Genomic DNA, 21,670 nt, shown 5'->3' on the forward strand with positions numbered 1-21,670 from the left:
AAAACTATTAGTCCTTTGTCTATGTCAAAACCAGAAAAATACAACAAAGTAGTTTTTCTACTATTTTTTAATATAAAGAAATGTTCTAACTAAAATTTTACATCTCTTATCTATTATTAAAATGTCCTATTTAGATTTACTTTATATGAATGTTTTGCCTGCATGTGTGTATGTATGTGTACCATGTGTGTGCCTAGTTCCCACAGAGAACAGAGGGCATTGGATTCCTTGGAATTAGAGTTCTATAGAGTTGTAAGCCATTATATGGGTGCTGGGAATGGAACCAGGGTTCTTTGGAAAAGCAACAAGTGCTCCTTTTGGGTCTCCCCCTGCCCCCACCCCCACCCCCACCCTGAGACAGGGTTTCTCCATGTGGTTTTGGTGCCTGTCCTGGATCTTGCTCTGTAGACCAGGCTTGCCTCAAACTCACAGAGATCCTCCTGGCTCTGCCTCCCAAGTGCTGGGATTAAAGGCGTGGGCCACTGCTGCCCAGCTGCAACAAGTGCTCTTAACTGCTGAGCCTTCTATTGGCCCCAGAATGTCCTGTTTTTTTTTTTTTTTTAAATAAAAATGTAGTGTTATATCTCATTGTGTTTACTAAACACCTCTGCTATGCACATGCTAGGATAAGATCCATGGATATAGCAGGAACAAACATAAACAGGGCTCAGTTATGGAATGTGTAAGTAGGGTGGTAACTCAGGAAGATAGAGCTCTACTGTATAATTAAGACATGTAGGGACTAAGACAACGACGAAAGTTCTGGGGGGAAAAGTTCATGCTTCTGTAGAGTAGAGATCACCTCTTTATGTTTTGACTTGGTATCCGTCCTCCAGAACGTATTTGGAAATACACACTACTTGCTTGTAATACTTACTGATGAACTGTAGAGCCCATTGTGTGATATTACCAGTTTTCCTCCAGTATCTTCTGATTTCAAGCAGTGCAAAAATAACTGAAGGAACTGTGAATGTTATTTCAAAATCCTGTGTTTATGATAGGTGTTTGGTACATACCTATAATCCCTGCATTCAGAGGGCAGAGGTAAAGAGGATTGCAATGTTCATCTTTCAGGGATGGACCTGGCTGGGGTGCTGAAGGAATGAAGAAAAAATAAAAAACACAAGCACACAGAAAATCTGGGATTGGGTGGCCTGGGTTCTTTGATGGAGAAACACCAATACCCCATAAGCTCAGTGTATTATTAAATAGAGTTGAACAGAGGCAGGGTTATTGCATCAAGCTGCAAAAGGAGATGGGGTTATCATATACAGATAAACAAGGAGGCAAGGTTTATGGTATATAGCTGAACAAGGAAGCAGGTTTAGCTCATCTAGGTAGGAGCAGTCTTCAGGCTGTAAACATGGGAGGGAGAGGCTATGACGGATGTTTTCTGCATGTGCCTTCAACATCTACACATGGACGAGAAGAAGGCTTTGCCATCATTCTGAGCCTGGGGGAGTGGGTACCATTTTTGGGGGCCCTGGGGTCTTTGACATGTCTGTGCCCATGTCAACAATACATGTTTACTCAGGACTCCACTTAACTCAGGGTTTCATCCACACCCCACAGAAGCTCAGAAGCTTGAGTTCTGAGTACCATAGAAAGACTTTTTCAAACAGTCAATCAGAGAAAAGTGTGTATCTTTGGAAAAGCGCATCTTTTCCAAATAGTTGCTTTGTCCTGTCCTTCTGTTAGAATATATACAACAATCCAATAATATCTGTATAGAATATTTGCATATATGAATGAAAGAAAGTGTCTACTTTTGGTTTTTATTGTGTAAGAGTAGAAATACACTGTGGATAATTTTATCTTGCCATTAGTATAATTTTAGAATGTTCTTAAATGTAATTTGTTTTTCATAGAAAAGTTAAACTCCCCTGGGAAAGTTGTTACATCACCAAGAAAGCTTCCTCCATCGTCACCAAAAGGAAGTGGGCAGAAGCGAGTGCTTCCCCCTAAAACTTTGGCAAATTATTTTAAAGTATCCTCCAAATCCAAAAATAATGAAGAAGTAGGAGCACTCATGGGAAATAATAAAGGTAAAACATTACGTTAACAAAGTAAATTAACCTGGTTACATGAAACTGTATATTTCATGTGGTCCTCTGCTATTTATTAAGCCTAGGTCATGCTAATGTTCCTAAATACAGAAGTGTCACTGTTGAGTAAAATTTGATATGGGAGTTCAGTTTGTGGGTACACTTCGTGTTTTTTAAAAGTGAGTTTTGTCAGGTGTGGTGACACACTCCTTTAAACCTCAGCACTTTGGAGGCAGAGGTAGGTAGATCTCTGTAAGCTCAAGGCCAGCCTGATCTACACAGTGAAACTCTGTCTTAAAAACAAAAAAAAAACATGAGTTTTACCTAAAATGTTAACATTGTATTTATGCAGGAATCAAAAATTCTTCTTTGGAACAGAGGCAAATTATTCAGACTAAATCAACAAATGCAAATAATTCAAATGTTAAAGAAATAGGAGCTGAAGAATCCAATAGAAAGAATGCAACATCTCTCATTCTCTTTGAGGAGGTAGGCTTGCAGGGGCATGCATTGGTCTCAGAGTGGAAACATTTTAAAGATTATTTTGTGTTTTCTTACAAGGAATTATAAAATAGTAAATCCAACTTTAGAATAATATTTCTCTTTTTTTAAAGAATGGTAAATTTTTTTTGTAACGTTTTCTTTATAATATTTTATTTTATGTATGTGGATGTTATGCCTTCCTGTATGTCTTTACATCATGTGTGTGTACCACCTTAGGAGGCCAAAGGAGGGTGTTAGTCCCCTTGGAACTGGAGTTACTGATGGTTTTGAGCTGCTATGTGGGTGCTGAGAATGAAACCCAGGTCCTCAGAAAGAACAATTAATGCTCTTAACTACTAAGTCATCCCTCCAACCCTATCTAGAATAATTTTAAGATGATTAACATAATTCAAGTATACTGATTATTAACAACTATAGAAGTTATTGTGACTCATATCTACCCAGTTATTAGTGATTGTGTTTTATTTAGTTTTTTGTTTGCCTGGTTTGTTGCTGTTTGTTTGGGTTTGTTGTTGTTGTTTTTAGACAATGTGACAGGGTTTCTCTGTAACAGCCCTGGCTGTCCTGCAACTTACTTTGTTGACCAGACTGGCCTCAAACTCACAGAGATCTGCCTGCCCTGCCTCCCGAGTGCTGGGATTCAAGGTATGTGCTTTCTTTAGTTTTAATGTTTACTGTATTACCATCTTAGAAGTTCCTTTATGGTATAAGATATAAACTTTTCATCAGGCAGTAGTGGTGCATATCTTTAATTCCAGCACTCGGGAGGCAGGTGGATCTCTGAGTTCGAGGCCAGCCTGGTCTACAAAGCAAGATCCAGGACAGCCAGGACTACACAGAGAAACCCTGTCTTGAAAAAACAAAAACAAAACAAAAAACCATAAAATTCCAGCAAGTGCTCAATTCATACTTTTCAAAAATTAATCAGTGTTGATTCTGACATAGTATGTCTACTGTATATATCTATCACTGATCTGAACGAGTGTATTGTTGTTACTCTCACTATATTAACATCTTAATGAATGGTTTGTAGGTTGATGTCATTTTTGATGAAGATACTGGGTTTTTGAATGCAGTCAAAACATTCATGGCAACAACTAAACGACCGGTAGTTCTTACGACAAGTGGTACGTAACAGTCATTTCAGCCCAGTTTGTTTATTCTTACGACAAGTGGTATGTAACAGTCATTTCAGCCCAGTTTGTTTTTGGTGAAGTAGTCTGGAAGAGCTACTAACATTAAATGTGAGTTTAGGAAAGCGTGGTGTTGGCTGGGGAGATGGCTCAGCAGGTCAAGGCCCTTTCCAGACAAGTCTATTCTTCTTCTGCATTTGATCTTGAAACCCACATAGGTAGAAGGAGAAGAGCCAGTTCCACAGGGTTGACCTGTTGTTTCTGAATGTATACACGCACACACAAAACACACACAGACAATAATAATAAAGGACATTTTAAAACAAATGGTAAATGGGGGCACTGGAAAGGTGGCTTAGTGGTTAAGAGTACTTATTGTTCTTGCAGAGAACCTGGGTTCAGTTCCCAGCACCCACATGCAGCATACTACTATCTATAACTCAAGTTACAGGGGATTTAATGTCCTCTCTGACCTCCTCAGGCACCAGTTACTCACATGGGACACAGACATACATGCAGACAAAACACTCAAACACATAAAATAAATAAATCTAAAAAGCTTTTTTTTTTTTTCTTTTCAAAACAAAGCATAGTGTGGTCTTTAATTCCAGTACTCAGGAGGCAGAGACAGAAGAATCCCCACAAATTTGAGGCTGGTCTGATGTCTGTAATGAATTACAGGCCAGCTAGTACTATATAGCCAAATCTCTCTCAAAACAAAACAAACAAAAACAATCAGACACCAAGGCTACACTGAGAAACCCTGTCTTGAAAAAACCAAAAAAAAAAAAAAAGAAAGAAGGAAAAAAGAAAAGAAAATCTTAATAATCATAGGTTAGGTAATAATTTATTTAAAAGGTAATAATTACTTTAGATCAAAATAGAAAGTTCCTTCAGGAGTTATCATTTGCATGATACCGTAGTCTCCTTTCATCTGAGAGGGATACTTCCAAGACTCTCCCCATGAATGCTTGACAGTTCAAATAGTGCCAAACTGTATATATACCTTTTCCCTATACATACATATTTAGAACACTTGTAAGAAATTACTAGTAAGTCCCCCCCCCCGCCCCCCCAAAAAAGGAAGGTATCTCATTTGTCAATATTTAAGATCAACACTGGGGCTGGAGAGATGGCTCAGAGGTTTAGAGCACTGGCTGCTCTTCCAGAGGTCCTGAGTTCAATTCCCAGCAACCACATGATGGCTCACTACCATCTGTAATGAGATCTGGCGCCCTCCTCTGTATACATAATAAATAAATAAATCTTAAAAAAAAAAAAAAAAAGAAATTCACAACTCATCACTGAGAGAACAGTTAAAACACTAACAATTGTAAATGTAAGGACCTGGAGAGATGGCTCAGCCGTAGAGCACATGCAGTTCTTGCAGAGGAGCCAGGTTCAGTCCCCATCCCTGAAGACCAGGAGTGTCAGATCTCCCGGAGCTGGAGTTCCAGGCAGTTGTGAGCTGTCGGATACAGGTGCTGGGAACTGAGCTCCAGCCCTTCACAAGAGCAGACTCCACTACAGCCACCGAGCCGTCTCTACAAAGCAAGGAAACGCTAGGTAGTACCATGGAAAAGGATAACGGGGAAAACTTATTGAGTGGTCTCGTGTTTTTTAAAAAACATTATGTCGTTTTTCCTATAGATCCCACATTTAGTTTAGTGTTTGATGGCTGCTTTGAAGAAATAAATTTCAATATTCCTTCCCTGGTAAGTTTTGAATTTTCATGATCACAGATTATATGTACCACAGTTATGTAAAAGATATCTTTTAAATTAAATTTATATTTTTAAAATGTGCTTTTTTAAAGGCAAATGTTAAAGCTTCTGAGTTTTAGGAAACTTGTGGTTATTTCCTCTTTTGCTTTAAAGGTACCTTATTTAAATGACCGCTACTACAGGATTTTGTTTTGTTTTTCAGACTAGACTACTCTGTTCTTTATATTTATGTGAGAATTGATGTTGGTTTGATTACTGTAATTGTACTAAGTCTTGAGGTTAAGGACTATAACTCTTGTTATTTTGCAATATTATGTCATGTTATATTTACAGGTAGTACTCATTTCTCTGTTAATTTTAGGAAGAGATTGTTAATTTTTAGTTTATTGTGGTATTTTCTTAGAATTTCATTGAATTTATAATCAAATTTGGGACAAGAGACATTTGATAATACTGAATCTTCTAATTAATGATCATTTTTGCATAGGGAGCTGTATTCATTTTTCTCAACATTTGTTTGTTGGTTTGGTTTTTTTAAGATAAGGTCTCTCTATAGCCGTGACTGTCCTTGGCTTTTTGTGGTTGCCTTATTTTACTCAACATAGGTTTGTTTGGTTTGTTTGTTTAGAGACAGGGTTTCTCTGTGTAGTTTTGGTGCCTGTCTTGGATCTCACTCTGTAGACCAGGCTGGCCTCGAACTCCTGGAGGTCCACCTGGCTCTGCCGCCCCAAGTGCTGGGATTAAAGGCGTGTGCCACCACCGCCCAACCCAACATAGGTTTGTATATGTTGTATCTGTGTTGGAATTAAAGGTGTGCTCCACCACTGCCCAGTGTATTTTTCTATTTTTTCTATTACTCTTGAATATTGCACTGGTTGCATGTGGCACAGGTTTTATTCTGAGCACACACACACACAGAGAAAGAGAGAGAGAGAGAGATGCATACAGGGCAGAAAATGATTAATTATCTCAGCAGTTAGGAGACTGAGATAGAAGGATTGCCAGCATAAGACTAAATAAGGTTGCATAGCCAGCCTGGCTATGTAGCAAGACTCTGTCTCAAGAAAGAAAAAGGCCATATTAGAATTCTGATAAAATGAAAGAAGGTTGCTATCTATTAAGTTCTAACACATCAGATATTTAACATTGCCCCTTCTGTTTTATATTTGAAAACACATGTTTCTATGAACCTGACAGTTTTCAGGTTTTTTTTTTTTTTTTTTTTTTTTTTTTTTTTTTGGTTTTTCGAGACAGGGTTTCTCTGTATAGCTTTGCGCCTTTCCTGGGACTCACTTGGTAGTCCAGGCTGGCCTCGAACTCACAGAGATCCACCTGGCTCTGCCTCCCGAGTGCTGGGATTAAAGGCATGCGCCACCATCGCCCGGCAAGTTTTCAGGTTTTTTATCTTAAAATTAGAAAAGGATATTTCAGGCCGGGCAGTGGTGGCGCACGCCTTTAATCCCAGCACTCGGGAGGCAGAGGCAGGCAGATCTCTGTGAGTTCGAGGCCAGCCTGGTCTCCAAAGCGAGTTCCAGGAAAGGCGCAAAGCTACACAGAGAAACCCTGTCTCGAAAAACCAAAAAAAACCAAAACAAAACAAAAAAACAAGAAAAGGATATTTCAGTATTGTATAATATTATAATTTTAATGAATATAAAATATCCTGTTAAGCAGCTAGGCATAGTGGTGCACTTGAGAGACAGGCAGGTGGATCTTTGTGAGTTGGAGGCCAGTCTTGGTTTACAGAATAGGTACCAGGACAGCCAGGACTATGTAGAGAGGCCTTGTCTCAAAATTTGAGAAAATAAAGGAGGGGAAGGGAGATAAAATTTTTTTAAAATCCTGTCAGGTGTACCATTTTACTTAACCCATGTCTATAAAACTGCCTGTTGTGTTCAAGTTATAGAATGTTGTATAAGTTTCCTTGCCAGGCTGAATGTGGTAGTATCCACCTGTAATCCCAGCATCCAAGAGTCAGACTCAGGAGGAGCCTGAGTTTGAGGTCTGCCTGGCTGTGTAGCAAGATCCTGCTTAAACAACAACAAAGCCGGGATAGGGGAACATGCAGGTGATCCTAGCACTTGGGAGGTGGAGGTGGGAGAATCAGAGGTTCAAGTTCAAGGCCAGCCTGGCTTGTCTAAGATTCTGTCTTACACAGACAAACACATACAGGTTTTTGTTGTTGCTGTCCTGGACTATATACAGTCAACACAAGAAGAATATATAAATGCCTTTAATTTGGTGGTATATGCTCTTGTGTTTTCTAGAGAAATTTCATTCTCAAAGTTTTAAGATATTATGGAGTTTAAGAAAATTCTTCATCAATATTCAGGATTATTACCCCATTTCTGTCAGTTACATAACTAACTGTGTCTTTCTCTCCCCCATATCTTGTCTTTCTGTTTTTAAGCTAAACGTTGCCAGCTATCTCCAAGTAATCTGTTTAGTTGAGAATTTCAGAACCGACTTAAAAGACTTTGTAACCTTGTTGACTGCAAATGCTTGTGACATCAGAAAAAGTATCCTGTACTTACAGTTTTGGATCAGAAGTGGAGGTGGAAATTTAGAAGAAAGGCCACTGTCACATTGTCGTAAGTAGTCCGTCATATGGGACCATATTCTTAAATATATACTCTATCAAGATATTCTTAAAATTGTAAATTCAGAGGCTAGCTATTCTGATTTATTAAATACTTACACATACGTCTACTTTTTTTTTATAAGGGTTTTTTTTTTTTGGTTTTTCGAGACAGGGTTTCTCTGTGTAGCTTTGCACCTTTCCTGGGACTCACTTGGTAGCCCAGGCTGGCCTCGAACTTACAGAGATCCACCTGGCTCTGCCTCCCAAGTGCTGGGATTAAAGGCGTGCACCACCACCGCCCGGCTTATAAGGGTTTTAAATACATTAAGTGTAAGTAAATAGTTGGATGTGGTATTGCACACCTGTAGTCCAAGCAGTCTGGAGGCAGAGGTAAGAGGATCAGAAATTCAAGGCCTTGCTTGTCTATATAATAAACTCAGGAACAGCCTGGGCTACATAACATTTTCTCTCAAAAAACAAAACAGCAAAAAGGTGCAAATGGATTGAACTCATAAAAATAAAAGAGGGAAAAAAATTTCCAAGGCCCAGTATTGTGGTACATGCCTGTAATCCTAGTTCTGTAGTCTCTCAACAAGGTGAAAAGAGAAACAGGACGGTCCTTAGACTTTTTTTTTTTAATCACACTTCTCAAGCTCCCAGTGGCTTCTGAAGTAAACCTGAGATGAGTTCTGACAGTACTTGGGGGGTGGAGGCCAGAGGATCAAGAGTTGAAGGTCATCCTTGTCTCTATAGCAAGTTTAGAGTAGTCTGGACTGCATGAGACTCCATCTCAAAAACACTGCAAACTATTGCATATACATTTATAGACATATAGTTTCTTACAGAGAGAGCTATAGTTATCACTTAGCTTCCTTCTTTCCCTTATAAAAACACACTCGTGTCAGCTGTGGTGGCACACTCCTGTAATCCTGGCACTCCAGAGAGGAGGTGGGAGGATCAAGAGATAAAGGTCAGCCTAGGCTACAGGAGACACTGCCTTGTCCAAAGCAAACAATATATTAGTGACCTTTGTATTGATATAGCTGTATCTCATTATTTTTATGTGATTCTATTTAAGTATAAGTTCCTGGGGGGTTTGTTTGTTTCTTTTGTCTGTGAGGGTGGTATATGCATGTTTGTGTGTACCTGTGACTTAACTCACAGAGATCCTCCTGCCTCTGCCTCCTGAGTGCTGGGGTTAAAGGCGTGCACCACACCACCACCACCACCACCACCACCACCACCACCACCGACTTGTTTTTATATCTTGTTACATTTTTGAATTTGCATTTGTTTATTGGTGGTGTGGAGATCAGACGATTACTTGTAGGAGTCAGTTCTCTTCTTCTACTCTGTGCGGCCCAGGGCCTGAACTCAGATTGTCAACTTGGCAGCAGTAGCTTTTCACTGGCCCTGCTCTGATTTCTAGACAGGATTCCATGCAGCCCAGGCAGGTACAGCCACACCCAGCTTATATTTCTTTGTAGCATATTTAATAGTTTATAATTCTAATTTTCCTAAGAACTTGGTTTTAGAAATATTTTTTTCTCACATGAATATTTTTACTTTCTACTATTCTTCAGTTATTGTCGTGACCTGATTATGGCGCAAGCAATTACTGATTACTTTCTCCATTCCAGACCGTGTGTTTACAGAGTCAGTCAGCCATGCTCCCTCCCAGGGGAAGTTGCTCGTTTGTGTGTTGCCTGATCCAGAGTCACAGTTCTGTTGGGGTAGATCCTACTCACAGAGTCACATAAAGCCAAGGGGAACAAACAAGAAAGGAAAATTTAGAAAAGTAATTTCTGTAAAATTAATCCCCTATCATTTTTCTCTAATTAGTTTAAAATTTAAACATTATTTTTCAAAATAGACCTAGCCATATTTTTTGTTCAGTGTAAGCTGGCAGCTTTAACAAGCTCTCAAAAGATTGACATGATAAGTAAGACATGGAGAGAATGTCCTGGTGTATGTGTGGGATGGCGTACCCCCTGGGGTAGCAGAGCCAGCTGTTCAAGGTTACATGCTAAGGAATGACGCCTGAAGTTGTCCTCTGGCCACCAACACACAGATGTTCAAGGTTATCCTTGCCTACATTGCAACTGTGAGGCCAGCCTGGGCTAATTGAGATCCCTGCCTCAATGAAATAATAAAATAAAGTAGCCCTGATAGAAACAACAAATAATAATAATAAATAAAAGACTTAAACCATTTCACTTAGGTATTTTTGGAGTAATGAATTACATTGTGTTTGTAATGAAGTGAACACGTGTGTGGAGAACAAAATGGAGTGAAGGTCAGAAGGAGTCGGGTAGGAGCACCTCTTCAGAACTTGAGCTTTCTTTCATACAGTTCATTTAAAATGCAATCGATTGTCTTGATTCATTTTTTAGGAGGAAATAGCAGAAGTGTACTGGTTTGCTCTGAAGATGGCACCGATGCAAAAATTAACTCTAAAAACAGCAGAAGGAACCGTGTAGCCCTCCCCAAATGCGACACGGGCTGTGCAGAGTCTTTGTTTGGACTCAAGAACATTGCCTCCCCATCCCAAGACTTATTTTCATTTTTAAAGGTATTTTCCATGTCTGTGTGGAATGATGAATTCATGTTCCTGTCCATCTTTTCAGTATTTACCCTGTGTTTTGAATATTATTGTTCAAAATATTATTATTTTGAATAAAAATATTTGAATATACTAAGCATTTTCTAGACTTTAGGTGTGAGATACTAACTCATTTGACTGTGTTGATAAATGGTACGTAGGCATAGCTTTAAAAGCATACTATGAGGGGGCTGGGGAGATAGCTCAGTGGTTAAGAACACTGGCTGCTCTTCCAGAGGACACGGGTTCAATTCCTAGCACCCACAGGGTGGCTCACCACCATCTATAGTAGGATCTGATGCCCTCTTCTGTCCTAAAGACATACATGCAGATAGAGCACTCATATACATAAAATAAATAAATCTGGAAAAAAAAAAAAAAAACATGCTATGAGACTCAGATTAAATTTAGTCCAGATGGTAGTGGTGCACACCTTTAGTCCTAGCATTGGAGAGGCGGAAGCAGATGGATCTCTTGAGTTTCCAGTACAGCCAGGGATACACAGAGAAACCCGTCTCAAAAAACCAAAAATAAAAAAATTTAGAAACTTTTCAGATAAAAAGGTCATTTAGTAGCCGTGCGGTGGTGGTGCATGCCTTTAATCCCAGCACTTGAGGCCAGCCTGGTCTGCAGAGTGAGATCCAGGACAGGCACCAAAGCTAATTGGAGAAATCCTGTCTCAAAAAAAAGGTCATTTATTTATATAAAAAAAAAAAAAAAAAAAAAAATGTCCTGGAACTCACAGAGATCCTCCTGGCTCAATCTCTTGAGTCTTGAGTGCTGGGATTAAAGGCGTGCGCCACCATTAAATAAATGACCTTTTGATACTGAATTGGAATGTGTGCTAAATAAGGAACACTAGTTCTGAATCGAAATCTAATTTCAGACTCAGAACTTTTCCCTCCCTAATATCTACCCCTTTCTTTCATTTTTGTTTTTTTCCCCCCAGCCCTGGGGATTGACCCAAGGAGCCTAGTGCACACTAGGCAACTATTTTACCACTGACTTACTCCTAGCCTAGACAGTACTGTTTTGATGTGTTAAATATAATCTAATATGAAAAAGGGTTGCCACTTGGTACTTTCAAGATAGACTAGGTGGCCAGGGAGATGGTTCAGCAGTAAAGGTGCTTGTAATCCAGCCTTGTGACGTCAGTTTGATCCCTCGGACCCACGTGGTAGAAGGAGAGAGTTGACTCCTACAAGTTGTTCTCTGACCTCCACATGTGCCCTGAGGCACCCCTCCAAAAAAAAAGTCATCTATTTAAAAGATAGAGATGAGGGCTGGCCAGATGTCTCAGAGGCTAAGAGCACGGGTGCTCTTCCAGAGGTCCTGAGTTCATTCCCAGCACCCACATGGTGGCTCACAGCCATCTGTATGAGATCTGGTGCCCTCTTCTGGCTGTGCAGGCATGCATGCAGATAGAGCACCCATACACATAAATAAATAAACCTTAAAAAAAATAAGTAAAAAATAGAGATGCATCGGGACAAGTCTATATTCCTAAGGGTGGGAAGATGTCTAAATACTCGTAAAACATCTCTTTACTCAAAATTGCTTTTCAGCACAAGGTCACAACAAAGGAAGAGTGGCATAAATTCATCCAGCTCCTGACAGAATTCCACATGCAGAACATCGACCTATTGTATAGTAATCTTGAGTTCATCCTGCCATTGCCAGTTACTGTCAGCCCAGAAGTAAAAAATGCTTATGGCTCCCCAGGGACTACAGAGACCAGTGCACCAGGAAGCATGGAGCATCTTCCCAGGAAGCAGTCAGAAGACCAGCCATTAAAAAAATCACAGAAAAGGAAACAGAGAAAGATGGTGACCCTGGATGACAGTGACTTATTTGACTCTGGACTGGATTTTTCTGATGACCTGACTGGCTTATCTCCTGTGCCTTCCTCGGCTTTAGAAGACATCATAAGCAGAGACAGAGAAGGCAACCCAGAGACACAGACACAAACCAAAAGTTTCACGTCTGACTCGGTGCCTCAACCTCCTAAGACACCAGCAGAGAAGAAGTGTTCTGTGCTCGTTTCCCACTGTTTAAATTCTCTCACTGAGTTCATGGAGAACATGTCCTTCTTAGATGCCCTTTTTCCAGACCCAAGGGAACAGAATGAATTGAGTAAAAATCCTTTTCACTGGACAAGCGGGAAGGTTAAAAGCGGACTTTGTGATGAGTTCAGTATTGAGAGTAGAGACGGGTGGGCTCCTCAGAGCTCTGAAGAATTAAAAGCAACTGCAGAAGCTCTCAGCTTTACTAAATGTTCTTCTGCCATTTCAAAAGCACTGGAGTCCTTGAATCCATGCAAGCACTTAGGGAGAGACCCCGTCGATGGGCTCACTTTCTGTGTTTCACAAAGGTCCAGCGATGTATGCTTCCGCCAGTCAGCAGCTAATCTAGAGTAAGTCTTGTTTGTTACCTTTTAGTTTTTCAGTAAGCAGTGGCAGTTGTTCTTACCAATTTTAAAATGCTGGGCTACTGATCATGGGAAACACTTAGTGTTAATATAGCTTTTCATATAAGTTAAGATTATTGAGAAAACTCTCTTGAATGAAATTTGCGAAGCCTGAGAGAGTGTGGTGGAGCACAGAGAAACCCTGTCTCTGAAAAAAAGAAAAAAGAAAAATTTGGGAAACCTTTGGGTAACAGAGGAGTTAAGAGTTGTGAAATGTAAAAGGTAAGCCATTAAGATATTTCACTATGGGGGCTGGACAGATGGCTCTGCGGTTAAGAGCACTGACTGCTCTTCCAGAGGTCCTGAGGTCAATTCCCAGCAACCACATGGTGGCTCACAACCATCTATAGTGGGATCTGATGCCCTCTTCTGGCATAAAGGGGTGATACAGATAGAGCACTCATACATAAAATAACTATATCTTAAAAAAAAAAGATATGTCACTCTGATACCAGCCATGGTGGCACATGCTGGTCATCACAGCACTTGGGAGGTAGAGGCACAAGGATCAAGAGTTTGAAGGCAACCCCGGCTACTTGAGCTCCTGTCTCTAAACAAAAGTTGTCGATATGAAGTTGAGGGCGGTGGTGCAAGGCTGTAATCCCAGCACTTAGAGACTGAGTTTGAAGTCAGACTGAGCTATGTCGAGTTCTAGGCCAGTCTGGGTATATATGAGAGTGACTGATACTGTGGACAGGAAATTAGAAGTGTCATTTGGTCTAGACCAAAAGCAGGAACCCTGGTTACATTTGGGGTTGTTACATTTTTATGTACAACATATCAAAAAATAATACTTACTCTTAATTTGTAGCAATGCTGACAAGAGGATGGCAGTCATTAAAAGGGTGTTTTCTAGTCGGTCTTTTCTGAACGTGGGTAATAAGAAAGCGAGTATCCTTGACTACCTGCCAACTCTTCGGAACATTTGTCGGACAGAGAAGCTGAAAGAACAAGGGAAAAATAAAAGAAGGTAAAGTGTGTAAAAAAGTAATATTTTGGGCAGCCATGTCAAATTAATAAATATGTTCATGGTAATGAAAATGCGGTATTGAATTGTTTTTGTCATTTTGACAGGTTTCTGCACTATTTTGAAGGAATTCATCTTGATATTCCTGAAGAGGCTATGACTGCTTTGGCTGCTGACTTCCCTTGATATCCCCATCTTCAGTGCCCTGGACGGATGATGGTGGTCCTTAAGACACACTAGATTATGCTGACTTGAAAGAAGAGCTTATTTCTCTTAATGTAAATTTTAAAAGACTGTATTTTTGTGGTTCAAGTATTTAAAATGAAAAATTTGGGTTACAAACTGTATATATGATTGTGGCATATTTTTTCCTGAATGTTTTGTATTACCTGTTTTTGCTTTGTTGGTATGCTTTCTGTATGTGTAGAAGGCAGTGTGCACAAAGAGATTTCTAAAGCTGTTTCAGTGCTGAGCTCATCGGTAATTTTCCCTTCCCTTGGACCCTCCCTCTGCTCTCCAGCCTCAGAGCGTGCCGCTACCTGCAGTCCCTAACGCTGCACAGCACGAAACAGTACCTCCGTGTGGAATCATCTTTAATGTATTACGAAGGAAAGTACACCAGCTTTGGAAAGCCTTTCTACCTTGTGCCCTCACCCAGCATGCTTTACCATTCCATCATTGAGCCATCCATGTTGGCAAAGTAAAGCATCCTGAAGTCTAGTTTCCATAAACTTTTCTTAGCACCCTGTGTAGGTAAAGTTTGGTGCATTTTGCCAACTCAATTATTTGTACATTTTCTGGTACCTTTATATCATGTTTTCTTCATAAATGTAATGACATTAATTTATCTATTTTGGACAAGTTGTTGATGGTTGAAGAAATAATGAAGGATTCTAACATGGGGTTTCTACCTAACAGCTATTTCCACTAAAGTTTGGTTTGGGGTTTTGTGGTGCTGAGGATTGAGGTCTTTTGTGTTATAGGCACATGTCCTATGTCCTATGTCTTAGTAAACACGCAGTCTTGTTTTTGTAATTATTTGCGGTGCTACAGATCAAACCCAAGGCCTTGTGCATTCGAGGGACATGCTTAACCACTGAGCTAGAACCCCCAACTCTGTCTTTGAGACAGGGTCTGGTTATAATGCTTAGGCTGCCTGTAAACTCCTTCCAGACTTATGTGATCCTCCTGTCTCAGCTTCTCAAGTACTTGGGACTACAAGCATATGCTGCCACAGCCAGGAAGGTCATGGGTTTGTTTGTTTGTTTTTGTAAGTACCTATTTTTACTTTAGTAGCAAGATTTTAAAATGTCACATTTTACTTAATGTTATTTTACAGTCAGATAATCAGGTATGTTTAAAATTGCTTCATATTACATATATTTGTATAGTAACATAATATTCAGGTACATTTTCTGATGAATTGTATTTTTAACTCAAAAATTAAGGATCCTAGTTTTGTACTTTTTTAAAGTATAGGTGCATACCTGTTTACAATGTGTGTGAAGATGTTTTTACCTCTTGTTCAACCTACCTTTTCTTGTATTAATTAGCAAATTGATCTAATTAAAATTTAAAGCTGAAGGCTGTAAGTGGTATTTAAATAGTTATGGTCATCTTAATGTACATGTATATTGAATACATTCAGATAAATGCTACAACTTAGAGATTTCTTTGCTAGACAAAAGAAAAGATGGTCAAAGCTTTTTAAAGATTTGTTGTTTATGTGTATTAATGTTCTGCCTGCATGTATGTATGTGCATCACATGCTTGCAGTGCCGGAGGAGGCCAGAAGAGGCCGTTGGATGCCCTGAAACTGGAGTTAAGGACAATGGTTGTGAGCTGCCTACCATGTGGGAGCTGGAACTGTACCCTGGACCCCTGCAGGGGCAGCAAGTGCTTCTAACTGCTGAGCCCTCTCTCCTGCTCATCTCTCCAGGTCCTGAAGCTTCTAAGTGTCCCTGTCTGAGTTGCCCTACAGTGTCTACTGGAGGTGCTTAGCTGCTGGTCAGGTGCTTTATTATTAGGGACTCTGACCATCTCAACAATTGATGAACCAATATAAAAGAATTACTGTTCAAGAGTTATCCAAACTCTCTCCTTAACAAGCACTTGGCTGAGTAGGGTTTCTTGCTTGATGGAACATTTTTTTCCCATTACTAGGTGTCAGACCTATGCAAGCAGTTTACTACCAAGTTACAACCCAACCTGTCCTTAAGGGGTTTTTTCCTTTTTTTTTAATGGGGGTGGGGGCAAAGAGTTTGGGACACAATCTCACTAGTCCCAAACTGACCTCACACAATCTCACTGCTTTTTTCTCCTGAGTGCCAAGATTACTGGTGGAACCATCTGCTCAGCTTGTTCTTCCTCTTACTAGTTTTTGAAGGCTGTCCTGGAATTCATTATGTAGACCAAACTGGCCTCAAACTCAAGAGATCCCCCTGTCTCTGCGTCCCTAGTGGGATTAAAGGCTTGTGCCACCATTTAAACAGTTGCTTTTTCTTAAGATTTATTTCTCTATTATGTACACAGTGTTCTGCCCGCATGGATCCAGGCCAGTAAAGGGCACCAGATCTTGTTACAGATGGTTGTGAGCCACCATGTGGTTTCTGGGAATTGAATTTAGGACCTCTGGAAGAACAGTCAGTGCTCTTAACCTCTGAGCCATCTCTCCAGCCCAGCTTTTAATTTTTTTTTAAACTTTTTTGTTTTTGTTTTTCAAGACAGGGTTTCTCTATGTAGCTTTGGAGCCTGTCCTAGAACTCACTTGGTAGCCCAGCCTGGCCTCGAACTCAGAGATCCGCCTGCCTCTGCCTCCCGAGTGCTGGGATTAAAGGTGTGTGCTGCAGCCGCCACCCCCACCCCCAGCTTAATTTTTTTCTACGTGTAAGTGAATGCTTCCTCTGTGTGTGTGCAGGATCCCAGAAAAGAACATCAGTCTCTGAACTTAGAGACAATGGTGAGCACCCACAATGGGGGTAAGAACCAAAGTAGGGTCCTCTGGGAAGGCAGCAAGTGCTATTAATGTCGAAGACATCTCTAGCCTGGTACTTGCTTTAAAATGGAGGTAACTTGGCTGTGTGAGTGGCATCTTACTATTTAGCATTTAAACGCAGAAGGCACAGAATTTCATAAAATATTTATTGATATGGTCTTGGCTCATTTTTCTATTTCACAGCCAAAACTCTGACTTTATAAACATAGAAAATATACTCAAAATGTTTTCTTCTCCTAACATGGAGGATGGGAACAGTTGGTTTAATAAATTAATATAACACTAGAGCGAGCGCATTAACATTTGAGCTCTGAGCCTCTGCCAAAAACTAACTCATAAAAGGCGACAGCTTGTAACAGTGAATCGTACAGCTCTTCGATGTGGTGTGAGGCCTTCAGAATCTTCTGTCTGTACCGAACTACCCGATCCGGTGGGAAGAACACCCTCGGCTCCTTCTTCAGCACTGAATCGGACAGGAGCTGTTTCACGAGCCCTCTCCCACTCGTCCTTGTATCGCCGATCATCAGGTCGAAGTGCTTGCCCACGGCATTTCGATTCATGCTCAGCACCCGATGCTGGCCATCCTCGGCAAAAGTTTTGTTGAGTAAGGCATACAGCATGGCTTCCGTGATAAGAAAGTGTAACAGTATAGGAAACAGAGTTGTGTTCTGAATGGAAAGTCCTGATTTTTCCAAAATGTAGAGATCTGCTTCAGGTATCTTTGAAATGACTGAAGAAATCTTTAAAAAACAAAAAAAAAAAAACAAACAAACAGACAAAAAAAAAAAAAAATGAAGAAAGAAATAAGTGCTTGTGTTTTGTGTTTGTCCCATTTCTTACAACCCTGAAGTAACCACAGCTTCTCAAGAAGAAGCTAAGATGACTCTTGTCCTGACAGTCTTGTCATCCCTAACGTCTGTACTGGCTTCAGGACTCGGCAAGCCAAACTTAAGCATCTGAAATGTTCCCAGGTGAGGCGGAGGACTGGTACTAGCCAGAATCTCTGCTGGTGGCAAGGTGCTGGCCAAAGCCTCTTCTTATCCTGCGCTCACAAGACAGCAATCCCTGCCCAGTTCACATCTCGAATACTTGAAGGAGACAAAAGACTGAATTTAAGGACAAGGTTTCCAAATTTTTTAAATCCAATATAATAAAGCTAATAGGGAATAAAAAAGTGCCTCAGACCTCAAAGACCAGCTTCACTGTTTGTTTTCTCTTACTTCCCTTTTGAAACTGCCAGACTAAACCATGTAGGAATGCACAAGACAGAAAACAAGGAGCAGGAGCCAGCCATTGCCTTACCTCTTCCAGATAGACAGATGATGGGTATGTTTTGTTCGTTAATTTCCAACACTCAGCCTGCTGCCAGTCCAGCACCGTAAGTTTCCGGTCAAGGTGAGCCCACGCAATTCTTCGAGTACCAAATACAATAGATACAATACTATTAACTGCCTAAAGGAAAAGGGCTGATTTCATTACAAGTGTAAATATCTTAGAGCTATAAAGCCTACAAACTCAGAAAAACTGTTTATTTACAAGCTGGGTATAGTGGCCCATGCCTTTAGTCCCAGCACTCAGGAGGCACAGGCTGGTAAATCTCGAAAGAAAGAAAGAGAAAGGAAGGAAGGGAAGGGAAAAAAAGAAAAGAAAGAAGGGATTGTTTTATTGTGTTTCTGTGTGCAAGTGCAAGTTCTCCAGACACTTTAGCTTCCCTTGCTGGGCTGAGACCTCTAAAGTGAAAGGCATCCTTTCCCAAGTTGCTTTTCGTCATAGTGTTTAGCACAGCAACAGAAAGCAAAGTAAGACACCTTGTTTAAAAACAAAACATTGGGCCAGCAAGATTGCTTGGTGGGTAAAGGTAACTGCCACCAACCTGACGACCTTAGTTTGAGTCCTATAACCTATAACCATCCACATGGTGGATGGAAAGTCAGCTGATTCCCCTAAGTTGTCCTCTGACTTCCACTGTGAAAGGGACACACAAATAAAAATGCAATTAAAATTTAAAAAACAAAACAAAAATCACAAGATAGCTGGAGGATAACCACCTGAAGTCCTGCTGGGCACACATGTGTTCTGCATACATATACACATACATAAAAATTAATTGGAAATGTTATCATTTTTACTATTTTCTAGAAAGAAAATATTTTTCCAGTTTCAAAAAAAAAATTGATCGGGCTGGTGAGACAACTTAGTGGGAAAAGCTGCTTCCCACTAAGTCAACAACCTGAGTTTAATCCCCGGGACCCACCTGGTGGAAGGAAAAAACTAACTCATTCAGATTATCCTCTGACCTCCCACACATGCTCTGGAGCATGCATACACACCAGAAATACACACACAAGTTAACAGATGGAATGAAAAGGGCAGAGCAGCGTCTGTGAAATAAAGACCTGCTTTACTGTGCCTGGAAATTACTACCTGCACACAGCCCTTCTCTGGACCACAGATTTTTGTTTTATACTTGATTCTTAAAATTGATGTGTGGGTGTTTAGTGCTCTGTGTGTAAGGCATGTACAGCAGCATTGTTCAGGCGGGCATGTGTAAAGGTGTGTGCCACTGTGCTCAGCATAGAACAGAATTTTAAATTGTGCTAGAAAGACTGCCATAATGTTCTAGAGTCACTTCTTTTCCAACACATCTTTGCAGCTTAATTTCCCAGTGTACCCTCTTGTCAGAGCTGCACCTCTGCCTAACAGTCTTAAATAAACCCTGCATGACATGCACACCTGTTAATCCCTGCACTAGGGAGCCAGTGCACACGCTGTTGCTTGGAGGACCGTCAAAAGTTCAAGGCCAGCTCAGTTAATAGTTCCAAACCAGCCTGGACAACAGACTAAGACCGTCTCAAAAAAATAAAATAAGCCAGGCAGTGGTGGCACACACCTTTAATTCCAGCACTCAGGAGGCAGAGGCAGGCAGATCCCTGAGTTGGAGGCCAGGTTGGTCTAAAGAACGAGTTCCAGGACAGCCAGAGCTAAAGGGAGGAAGCTTGTTTCGAAAAAGAATAAGAAAAATAGGGGCCAGTAAGAGAGCTCAGCAGGTAAAGGCACTTGCCACCAAGGCTGACAACCTGAGTTCTATGTCTGGGATCCAGACATGCCCACGACATGAAGCACACATAAAGCACCCACACACATAAAGCATTCACACCCACATATGAACAATAACAAAAATAATAAGGGTAACTAAAATTTCAAAACAAAACCTTGTATAGACACACTTCTCATTATTCATGTTTTCTATCTGGAACACCCTCCTCTTCCCGCCAGCCTAATTTTCTCTTTTCCAAATTGAGTTCTCACTAAATTTCCCCCAAGTTCTACCTCACAGCGTTCCCTCTGACTTGCCAACTGTCTGTACCTTTCGTTTTGTGTGGCAGATCAATTATTAATACGAATAGATCTAGATTCCTAACTAAACCTAAAGCATCTTGTTTTGAGCCAATGAGATGGTTCAGAAAGCTGAAGCGCTCACCACCACCACCACCCCTGACAAGGACCCATACGGCAGAAGGAAAGGGCAGACTCTTGAAAGATGTCCTCTGACACGCGCCCCTGCGCTCTCGCTCTCTCGCTCTCTCTCTCTCTCTCTCTCTCTCTCTCTCTCTCTCTCTCTCTCTCTCTCTCAACTAAAGACAAAACAAAAAAACCGTGTCTCGAACCCACTACCGGGAATGGCGCTTTCCACAGTAAGTTCTCAAAGGGAAGTCAAGGTGAGAATGCACCTTAAGTCTCTCTCTCTGTACGGCTGGTTTGATGAATTTTCCCAACAGCCACTTTTCCTGTGACGTTCTTTTCCTTCCACTTTCTGGACAAAGAATAGAGTTACAAACTTGAACAGCAGTTTTATATTGGATCAAGGGCACGTCTATCAAATTCTCCAAACTCTGAAATGGCCCAAACTTCTTTCTGTGTTCTACAATATTGACAGACTTTCTTCCACGGAGCAATCTGAAAGCTTCTAGTTCTTGATTAGAAGCAGTATTCAACACATGCAAGATAGAAGCCTGTTGCTCCGGAGAGAAGATCTTGTCCAGTGCATCCCCAGGTTCCTTGCCATCTGTATCAAAAACAACACTGGCAACAATTTTCTCAGGTGCGGTAGACTTTCTCCGACAGCAGCTATTATTTAGGGCTGGAGGCAGGGATGAATGCTCTGGGACTGGAAGCCATCTCCACCTCCCTAAAGGGAAAATTGAGAAAATTTAAATTGGGATGTTCTCCTTTGAGTGTGTTTCCAAGCATTTGCAGTCATACAGAAGTGTAAAGCTGGTGGGAGTAGTCCACGCCTTTAATCCCAGCACTAGGGAGGCAGAAGCAGGAGGATCTCTGAGTTCAAGACCAGCCTGGTCTACAGAGTCAGTTCCAGGACAGCCAGAGCTACATAGTGAAACCTTGTATCAAAACCCAAACAAAACATAAAGAGTAGTTTCAGAATGGTATAATTATCTCTGTCATTTGAGGGTGGTTTTGGGGGGGGGGGTAGGTGGGTGTTGTTTGATTTTGGTTATTGGTAGTTTGGGGTTGTTTTTGTTTGAGACAGGGTGTCACTAGAAAGTCCAAACAGGCATCAAATTCAGTATGTAGATCAGGATGGCCTTGAGTTCACAGTAATCCACCTGCACTAGGGTAGCCACTGCTACACA

The 21,670-nt window shown here is 40.8% G+C and overlaps 2 protein-coding genes across 2 annotated transcripts in view; one reads left to right on the plus strand and one right to left on the minus strand.

Moving 5' to 3' along the window:
- The window catches only part of Atad5 (ATPase family AAA domain containing 5), a 54,767-nt gene extending 39,152 nt beyond the window's left edge, over positions 1-15,615 (plus strand). Inside the window, exons 15-23 of the mRNA XM_028866947.2 lie at positions 1,869-2,045; positions 2,398-2,534; positions 3,583-3,676; positions 5,333-5,397; positions 7,817-7,997; positions 10,381-10,559; positions 12,155-13,002; positions 13,868-14,026; positions 14,131-15,615. Coding sequence (XP_028722780.1) covers positions 1,869-2,045; positions 2,398-2,534; positions 3,583-3,676; positions 5,333-5,397; positions 7,817-7,997; positions 10,381-10,559; positions 12,155-13,002; positions 13,868-14,026; positions 14,131-14,209 — 1,919 coding nt within the window. The 3' untranslated portion in view covers positions 14,210-15,615. The remainder of the gene's footprint in view (positions 1-1,868; positions 2,046-2,397; positions 2,535-3,582; positions 3,677-5,332; positions 5,398-7,816; positions 7,998-10,380; positions 10,560-12,154; positions 13,003-13,867; positions 14,027-14,130) is intronic.
- A 1,534-nt stretch (positions 15,616-17,149) lies between these two features.
- Tefm (transcription elongation factor, mitochondrial) overlaps positions 17,150-21,670 on the minus strand; it is a 5,960-nt gene continuing 1,439 nt past the window's right edge. Inside the window, exons 2-4 of the mRNA XM_028866948.1 lie at positions 20,750-21,207; positions 18,321-18,470; positions 17,150-17,758 (exon numbers count right to left, since the gene is read on the minus strand). Coding sequence (XP_028722781.1) covers positions 17,315-17,758; positions 18,321-18,470; positions 20,750-21,207 — 1,052 coding nt within the window. The 3' untranslated portion in view covers positions 17,150-17,314. The remainder of the gene's footprint in view (positions 17,759-18,320; positions 18,471-20,749; positions 21,208-21,670) is intronic.

This window comes from Peromyscus leucopus, chromosome 8b (assembly GCF_004664715.2).
Source record: "Peromyscus leucopus breed LL Stock chromosome 8b, UCI_PerLeu_2.1, whole genome shotgun sequence".
Classification (NCBI taxonomy): Eukaryota; Metazoa; Chordata; class Mammalia; order Rodentia; family Cricetidae; genus Peromyscus; species Peromyscus leucopus.